This window comes from Lolium rigidum, chromosome 3 (assembly GCF_022539505.1).
Source record: "Lolium rigidum isolate FL_2022 chromosome 3, APGP_CSIRO_Lrig_0.1, whole genome shotgun sequence".
Taxonomy (NCBI): domain Eukaryota; kingdom Viridiplantae; phylum Streptophyta; class Magnoliopsida; order Poales; family Poaceae; genus Lolium; species Lolium rigidum.
The window spans coordinates 252166796-252176505 of record NC_061510.1 but is presented as its reverse complement, the minus strand read 5'-3'; the positions used below and the strand labels follow the sequence as shown (position 1 = coordinate 252176505).

The following is a 9710-nucleotide window of genomic DNA, read 5'->3' as shown; positions in this document are numbered from 1 at the left end:
AAAAATAGAGAAAACATGAAAACTTTAATCACACGCAAACAGCCCACAGATACTGAATTGGCAACACATATCAGGGCCATCTTCTGGTGTATGCCATGCTATAAAGCTTCCAAATTGGCAATTACATTCTCAGTTTTACGAATAGTGGAACCAAAACAACCACAGAATTACTCGCAGAACTCAATGTAACGACACCATGGAGGCTAGTTACAGGCTCTTTGGGTGTCTATGCATCAAGTAACAACACCTGGCTGGTAAAGATGTCAAGGATTAGCTACGGTATACTAGTATTTATCACCAAACTGAGATCCATTACAACCAGATCACTGAGTCGAGCATACAGCATGCAGTTATATATGCATGACGGTGGCATCACTTTTCACTTGTTCTGCTCGACTCTTCCCAGGATCAAGTACTAATTAAAACGACTGGTATTATTTATACTACTACTGAAAGGCCTAGAGCTAAAGACAACCTAGGACTGACTTGTTTCCTTTCTTAATCTGTTGCTGTTGTTGTTGAGTTGCTGCTGTCCCTCTCTCTGAACTGAAGATACACCTAGACTTTGTTAAAGTTTTTTCCTTTGTTTTCTACTTCCACTTGATGGGGTCATGACCTGCATAATAAAAAAAAGCATCACAGACATCAGGGAGGGTAATTTTCCTATCATATCCATCCGTCATGATTGAGTGAATGATTGTTACAGGGTTGCTGTTGACACTTACCCTTAGCTGATGTGATGAGGGCCCTTTTCCTGCTCTATTCACAGCCCAATGGCTCCATGCCCAGATGAGAACCTGAAGAAGAAAGACAAGTACACAAGCAAAACATCTCACATGACTGCAACAATTTACTAAAAATCACATAAATGTAAGAAGGGCACTTGCTAATGCAGCTAATGATGTTCTATTAACATGGGACTGAACTAACTGAAGTGAGGTCTTGAAGGTTTGTTTGATTTGATCACCTGGGCACTTGGGAGAAGCAAGAGCTGTAGAGAGGTTTAGCAGAGGGGAACAGAGACAAGGCCACCGGGTGGGAGCTGCTGATGCTACCAGTGTGAGCTGTCTGCTGCTCAGCAGCAGCAGCACTGGTGGGGGAAGCAAAGGGGCTATCAGGCAGGTTGTGCTCCATGCCACTACAATTCAAACAGCAAGAGACGCACATACACACATCAATCAACCAACCACGGATAGGGTAGAGCCCCACATAAAAAGAACAAGTAACTGCTTAACACTTGAGACTAGTCATTAAGTGGGGTCCCTCTCCGCCCCTTCTAAGTACTAGTACTAATCAAGAGAGACTGATTAGCACCCTAGCTAAAAGCCTATATAGCTCTACTCCCTTTTGCAGTGGCTTTTGAAAGCAAATTTTGTTAGGATAAAGAAAATGATGTGATTAGCATATACTACTGTGTATGCATAGTATATGCATGTTGTAATACTGAACTTGCCAAATTTGATGACTAGATGATTTGATTAGCACTTTTACTTGATGCATGATATTTCCTCTGTTTCAAAAGAAGTGTCAGCTGATTTATCTAGATAGCTAGATATGGCTAGATAAGGATATTTCTGAACATTGCAATGCGTGTAGATATACTGTATGTAGACAAGCTGCGACACAAGCGAGGTAGTACATGTTATAGTATGGTCTTCAAAATTTACATGTTTTTATTTAAAAAATGCATTTCGAATATCGCGCAGACATCCAACCGAGGGGTGCCATTTAATAATAAAATAATTTAGGATTACAGATATCCTGGAGTATTACCTTTCTTGGTATCCACAAACAACATTGGTTGCAGCTGCTGCACCAGGACCAGATTCCCTCCTCCCCTCTTCCCCAGAGTTGACTGCCTGCTTGGGACTGCCACCATTGCCATCACCACCACCCTCCTCCTCCTCATACTGCTGCTCCTGCCTCCCGTCTTTACCAATGGCAGAAGCAGCAGCAGCAGATGTGCCCATGACAAGGCCAGTGCTGTTATCTGCAAACATGCAAGTCATGATGATGAATGAGCTTTGATGAACACAGCGCATTTGCAGGAAGAACGTATCAAGACCACGCTCCAAGAACTGAACCTTGAATGTTGTTCTCGAAATGGTGCACGCCATTGCCGTTGGCATTGAAGCAGCCGTCATTGCCGTCGCCTGGCGAGCCCACGGGGGAGCCGAGGAGGTGGTGGCCCCTGCTCTTGAGATCGAGCAGCTGCATCCCCATGAACCGGCGGTTCTGGAGCTCGATGGCACGCTGCAGCTCCGCCGACTCCTGCTGCTCCTCCAGCTTCCTCCTCAGGAAGGCCGCCTCGTGGCCGGCCATGCTCCCGTATAGCATCCTCTGCCCTGGCAATGGCAATGAAGAGCTCGTTAGAACACAAATCCACGACGAAAATGCACTAATTCATTAGGTAGGACGGTTCAGATGCTCACCGATCTGCGGCTGCTGGAGGTCGAAGGGATCCCTGGAGTCGAGCAGGCCGGCGGCGGCGAAGTCGCGGTGGTGAGGAGAGATGCCTCCGCTGTGCCTGAACCTGTCAGGGACCTTGCCCTTCTCCTTGTAGGGCTTGACGAGGACCCTGGCGTCGCAGACGAAGTGCGGGTTGCCCTTGGCGAGGACGAGGCGCACCGTCTCCGGGTAGAGGAAGGAGACGAAGCCGAACATGCGTTTCGGCTGGTGCGGGATGCGCACGTCCTGCACCGGCCCGTACATGCTGCTCGCCCGAGTACCGATCGCCATTAGAGCGGAACAGAGAGGTCGAATACGCAGCAAAGGCGGCGTTTTGCGTACCTGAAGTAGCTGGACACGTCCTCTTCGGTGAAGCTGGAGTCGGCGGGGAAGGTGAGGTAGATCTGCCGCGCGCCGTGGCTGTTGGAGAGGTCGGCGCGGTCCATCCGGGGCGAGCGGAGGGCGAACCTGTGCATGTCGTCGCCGGCGGCGAGCAGCATGGCCGCCGCCCTGGAGCAGGAAGTATCGTCAGTAATCCGCACGGCAAAATGACAAGAGAAAAATGGAATCTTTGATTGTGGGGATTAAAAAGGTGTCACCTTTGGGACTCGCTCTGCTGCTGCTGCTGCTGCTGGAGGAGGAAGCCGAGGCCTTTGGGCGGAGACGGCGAGAAGGCGAAGGCGGGGGGCATCATCTGCGCCCGCGCGGCGGCGACAGCGGCGGCCTTGGCGCGCATGACGGCCATCTCCTGCTCGGCGACGTCGTCGGGGAGACCGTGCAGGAAGCGGCAGGCGGAGCCGTTCTTGCAGAACCCCCGCGCGAAGTACTGGCACGGCTTCCACCCGCCGTCGGCGTCGCTGAGCGAGTAGCTCCGGCGGTGGCCGCCGCTGGTCGGGGACCAGCAGCCGTACCCCTCGTCGGGGTAGAACGGGTCGCTGGCGGCGGAGAAGGGGTGGCCGGCGTCGCCATCGCCGGGCGCCATAGCCCAGGAGGCGGGCGGGGAGGAGGGGTTGGTGCGGGCGAGGAGGTCGGCGCGCTCCCTGGCGACGACGGAGTGGAGGAGGTGCTCGGGGCCGAAGGCGAGGCGGATCATGTCCTCCTCGCTCTTGTCCTGGGTGAGCAGGGCGCCCATGATCTTGGAGGCGAGGTCCGGGTCGACGAGCTCCTGAACCCTGGCGAACACCACCTTGGTGGCCTCGTAGGCGTCCATGGCGGCTGCTTCTTGTGTTGGTTCGCCGCCTCGTGTTCTCTTGGCGCGGTGCGCTTTGATTTGTGGGAGGGGATGAGAAGGGAGGAGGGAGGTGAAAAGGGAGGAGTTACAGACGAGACGAGGAGCGAGAGGGGTACAGCTGTAAGTGGCACAGTGAATTAAATGTTTTGGAGCTTGGGGTGTAGTGTGGGTGTGGGGTACTGAAGGAAAGTGGAGTGTTCGAGTACCTCGTTTCAGTTTCCCTCCACAAGTATTTTCGGGAAATTTTGGACTGAACGGCTGGGTTTCCCTCCTTCCTAGCCTTTATGTTTTTTTTATTCTAAGGGCACGTGCAGCGCAAACGGATGCTGAGCCACTGGCCCGAAATGCGTCTGGTATCACTTACAACGGGGCAACGCATAGTGACCGGGCCATCCGTGGCGATGTAAGAGCATCTCCAGTCGCGTCCCCCAAAGCGTCTCCCAAAGGGATTTGGGGCGCGCCGGACCAAAAATGCGTTCCAGCCGCGTCCCCCAAAGCCCATTTTTGTCTGGCGCGCCCCGATACGGTGTCCGGCGCCCCGAGCCCGTCCCCGTCCCACAGGGGACGCACCGGGGACGCCGGACACACCGCAGCGAGGCGGGGAGTGGCGGGGCTGACCCGTCGGCGGCACAATTGATTCTAACCCGGCCGTCGCCTACCTCGCGACGGAAGTTATTGGCGCGCGGCGACGGTGCGGTTCCGCGGCGACGGTGCGGTTCCCACGAGAGGGCGCGGCGACGCGTCTGTCGCGCCTAGCTACGTGTGCCGGCGTTAATGAGCGCCACCGCTCATCCGCCTCCCTCCGGCCTATAAAAGGGGCGCCTCTCATCGTCCCTCTCACACACAAACCCTAGCGCCTCTCTCCCAAACCCTAACCGCCACCATCTCTCAACAAGACTCGACGCTATGTCTGGTAGAGGCGGAGGCCGACCTCGCGGCCGCGGCCGTGGTCGTGGACGTGGCCGCGGCATAGCTGAACGCTCGCCGTCGCCTCCCACGCCGTCGTCTTCATCGTCGGAGATGGACGTGGAGCCAGACGTGCTGTTCGAGTTCGTCCTCGTCCTCAAGGGCGACCCGCGCGGCATCCAGAGGCTGCCGGACTCCTTCACCGAGTACGTCGGCGGCGTACGCCCGCGCAAGATGCATCTGCGGGAGCATTCGTGCGGCTACTACCGGTGGATCGTCGACGCGATCTATGACGCGCGCGGCAAGATGTACCTCAACATCGGCTGGGAGAAGTTCGCGCGCCACCACGGCCTCCAAGCCGGCTTCATCCTCGTGTTCTCCTACTTCGGCAACGGGGACATGAGCGTCAAGGTCTTCGACGAGAGGCGCCGCCGCGGGACTACCTCGGCGACGGGGACTCCCACGACGACGGCAGACCGACGAGGAGGACGGCCGAGTGTTGTTTCTTCGCGGCGAATACGTGCACGGAGGTTTACGCTGTTCGCCTCATCGGTAGAACCAACAAGGGCACCATCCTCCCGCTGGATTTTCCGGTTTAGGTGATCTGGGTGTGCCCTCGAGTGTTCTTTCTTAGCAGCGAACACAGAAAACCTTCGATGCACGGCCTAGTTAGGTTTAGTTTTTTTGCAATATTTTATATTTGTGTCCACCATGGTTCAAACTATGTATTAGTTTATGGAAAACCATGTTCCTAACTATGTCTTCGTGTAAACCACGTTCCCAATTATGTATTAGTTTGTGGAAATTGAAATAAAAATACCAAAAAAATATTTTTATTGTTTGGGGGCGGCGTTTGGGTGACGCGGCTGGGGAGCGACGTCCCCCAAACGCGGCACGAACAAAACACGTCCCCCAAACGCTCAATCCGGCGCGGTTTGGGGGACGCTTTGGGGGACGCGACTGGAGATGCTCTAAATCTGGCCCAAATATGCGCCTCGGATGCGTCTCTGCGGACGCTGCGCGGACGCGCAAAGTGTCTGCTCGCGTCTGGCGGACGTTTCGTCTGGTCCGCCTGCCAGTGACCCAGCGTCGATGCATCTTCTCCGCCAGTATGCGGCGCCGAGGCGTCTCTTCGCAAACTTCTTGCCCATGTTGTTGGCGGTTGGATACTTTATGCCAGCAACCTTGAGATTTCTTCGCGTGAACGGACAACCTTTAGAGGGTAGGGAGGTCTTTCTTCTTACTTTACTAGTAGTAGGCATGTCGAAGTTCTTGTCGAATTCCTCCTCGATATTCAGATAACCGTTCTTGTTCAAGTCTTCCTCGGTGGCGTCTCGTTGCATTCCTATGATGCTCCTCTTAACCCTCCTCACGACAACACTGCTAGGCCTCGACGAGCAGGTGATGAAGAAGCATTTTTCAACTTGGTTACCGAGTACACAAGCATGGCTCATTTTTCGCGGATGCGTTCTTTGATTTGGCATCGGGTATAACCATGGTGGTGAAATACCGGTCTTCTTTTTCGACCTTCTTGGCCCATCTCACATGGAACATTGGCATCGTCTCTCCACAGTAATTAAGCTTCCATATCTCCTCGATCCTTTCGAAAAATCTTTCCTTGACATTAGTCTTGTCATCGGCGTATGATAGCATAGTTACTCCTGAGTTTTGATTTTCACTATTCCTGTCTTTTTCCTCGGTGTAGAATCTGTAACCGTTGATGTCGTACCCCTGATAGGTTCTTACGTTATGCTCGGGGCCCTGTGATAAGGTGTATATGAGTTTTTTATCTTCCGTAGAAGGCCTTTTCTTTGTGCTTGAAACAGTTGAGTTTGCTTCAACCAACGCATGAAGGTGGAGTTGTGCTCTTTGGTTACGTCTCCCATCTTCCTCGGTCGGCCTATATCGATGTAATTCTGCTCGATTACGCTTTTGTGCTCTTCCACCAAAGGTTCGGTCAATTTTAAGTGTTGTAGCGCGATCCGGTGAGCACTTTCAAAGTCGTCACATCGATTATTAATGCCGACAAGGACTGAGCGGTAGCCCTTGCAGTGATCGACTCCAGCGAGGTGCGTCCTGGTGGGCATACCAACATCCTGGTCATCCTTGGTGCTTAGGTAATTCTGGCAGAAGGAGATACACTCGTAGGTTAGAAACCCCTTGGCCATGCTTACGTCTGGACGGGCCCTGTTGCGAACATATCCTTTCATGACATCTTTCTGCCTTTCGAACGACATCATGTTGTGGAGGAAAGTCGGGCCGAGCTGCCTGATGTCATCAACGACATGGAGAAGGAGATGGACGCGTATATCACAGAATGCGGGCGGGAAGTAAATCTCGAGCTCGCATAGTATCACCACGATCTCATCCTGTAGCATCTTGAGCTGCCTCACGCCGATCGACTTCCTGGTGATAACGTCGAAAAAGTTGCAAAGGCCAAACAGCGTATCACGGACGTGCTCGTCCATTATCCCTCGGATCGCAACGGGAAGTATCTACGTCATGAGCACGTGAAAATCGTGAGACTTCATCCGGGTGAACCTCTTCTTCGTTACGTCCAGATATCTGCTTATATTCCCCGAGTAACCGTGAGGAACTTTCAATCCTAGGAGGCACCTGAAAAATTGCTCGAGCTCCTCCGGACTCGTTGTGAAGCAGGCAGCGCGAAGCTCCACCGCGTTCTTCTTAGCCCTTTTGCAGAGACGTTGAGTCCCTTCCGTCTGATCATCATCAGTATCGGGGTCTTGAAGATCTTTCCTGATGCCAAGATGTTTCAGATTGTATCTTGCTTTCGTCCCTGATACGTCTCAAACGTATCTATACTTTCTTATGTTCCATGCTACTTTTATGACAATACTCACATGTTTTATACATACTTTACATCATTTATATGCATTTCCGGCACTAACCTATTAACGAGATGCCGAAGAGCCAGTTGTTGTTTTCTGTTGTTTTTGGTTTCAGAAATCCTACAAAGGAAATATTCTCGGAATTGGACGAAATCAACGCTCAGGGTCTTATTTTTCCACGGAGCTTCCAGAAGACCGAAGAGCATATGAGGTGGGGCGACGAGGCGCCCAAACCACAAGGCCGCGCGGCCTGGGTGGGGCCCGCGCCGCCCTATGGTGTGGGGCCCTCGTGCCTCCACCGACCCTGCCCTTCCGCCTACTTAAACTCTCCGTCGCGAAAACCCTATTACTGATAGCCACGATACGGAAATACTTCCAGAGACGCCGCCAATCCCATGGGGGGGGATTCAGAAGATCGCCTCCGGCACCCTGCCGGAGAGGGGAATCATCACCGGAGGGCTCTACATCACCATGCCCGCCTCCGGAGTGATGCGTGAGTAGTTCATCCTTGGACTATGGGTCCATAGCAGTAGCTAGATGGTTGTCTTCTCCTCTTGTGCTATCATGTTTAGATCTTGTGAGCTGCCTATCATGATTAAGATTATCTATTTGTAATGCTACATGTTGTGTTTGTTGGGATCCGATGAATATTGAATACTATGTCAAGTTGATTATCAATCTATCATATATGTGTTGTTTATGTTCTTGCATGCTCTCCGTTGCTAGTAGAGGCTCGGCCAAGTTGATACTTGTGACTCCAAGAGGGAGTATTTATGCTCGATAGTGGGTTCATGCCTCCATTGAATGCGGGACGAGTGACGAGAAAGTTCTAAGGTTGTGGATGTGCTGTTGCCACTAGGGATAAAACATCAATGCTTTGTCTAAGGATATTTGTGTTGATTACATTACGCACCATACTTAATGCAATTGTCTGTTGTTTGCAACTTAATACTGGAAGGGGTGCGGATGCTAACCCGAAGATGGACTTTTTAGGCATAGATGCATGTTGGATAGCGGTCTATGTACTTTGTCGTAATGCCCTGATTAAATCTCATAGTAATCATCATGATATGTATGCATCTCTATTTGTCAATTGCCCAACTGTAATTTGTTCACCCAACATGCTATTTATCTTATGGGAGAGACACCACTAGTGAACTGTGGACCCCAGTCCATTCTTTTACATCTGAATACAATCTACTGCAATCATTGTTCTCTATTGTTCTTCGCAAACAAACATCATCTTCCGAACTATACATTTAATCATTTGTTTACAGCAAGTCGGTGAGATTGACAACCTCACTGTTACGTTGGGGCAAAGTACTTTGATTGTGTTGTGCAGGTTTCACGTTGGCGCCGGAATCCCTGGTGTTGCGCCGCACTACACTCCGTCACCAACGACCTTCACGTGGTCCTTGACTCCTACTGGTTCGATAAACCTTGGTTTCTTACTGAGAGAAAACTTGCTGCTGTACGCATCACACCTTCCTCTTGGGTTCCCAACGGACGTGTGCTTCACGCGTATCAGTCCCATCCTTGGACTTTTCCGAGTTGCAAAGAGTGTCAAGCAGACTCTCGGTAACGTTCTTCGTAATGTGCATGACATCGAGGTTGTGGGGTGTGTGGAGGACCTTCGAGTACTCCAAGTCGTGGAAAATAGACCTCGCTTTCCATACACCGAGCAGCGGCTCTGGCTTCGGTAGCTTCTTTCCCGGCGCTGAGCACTCCTTCCAATTTTTTAGAAGATCGTCGATTTCTGCGCCGCTCCTCGGGCGCGGTGCTCCATCGGGCTCATCTTTACCATTGAACAGATCACCGCGTTTTCTCCACGGGTGATTCAAGCGAAGCCACCTTCGAGCACCTGGGTACACGGTTTTCGAGGACCCGGGATCCCTTGGTAGCTGGAGATGCGGGGTCTCGTCCATGCACTTCACACAGCCGCAGAATCCGTGACCGACATGGGCAGATGCATATGCGTAACCAGGATAGTTCGTGACCGTCATGATCAATGCGGATCTCATATCGAAATAATCTCTAGTGTAGACGTCCCACATACGGGGTGGTGTCTTCCACAACGTGTCTAACTCCTCTTTCAGCAGCCCGAGATACAAACCTATGTCGACACTTTGTTGTTTCGGCACCTGAATGAGAATACTCATGTGTATGTACCTTTGCTTGGTGCACAGCCACGGGGTAGGTTGTAAGGCCATACAAACATAGGTCAGGTGCTATGCGTGCTACTCTGGTTGCCGAACGAATTGAGTCCATCGATGCTC

The 9710-nt window shown here is 51.9% G+C and overlaps 1 protein-coding gene across 1 annotated transcript; it reads right to left on the bottom strand.

The window, feature by feature from the left end:
* Positions 1–217: 217 nt before the first annotated feature.
* Positions 218–3658, bottom strand: LOC124699322 (zinc finger CCCH domain-containing protein 23-like). Its single transcript, XM_047231643.1, has 8 exons — positions 3048–3658; positions 2791–2958; positions 2433–2713; positions 2085–2345; positions 1774–1990; positions 968–1138; positions 726–797; positions 218–616 (listed from the first exon to the last, which is right to left on the bottom strand). The coding sequence occupies exons 1-7, from the start codon at positions 3656–3658 to the stop codon at positions 764–766; spliced, it is 1743 nt and encodes a 580-aa protein (XP_047087599.1). The 3' UTR covers positions 218–616; positions 726–763.
* Positions 3659–9710: the final 6052 nt, after the last annotated feature.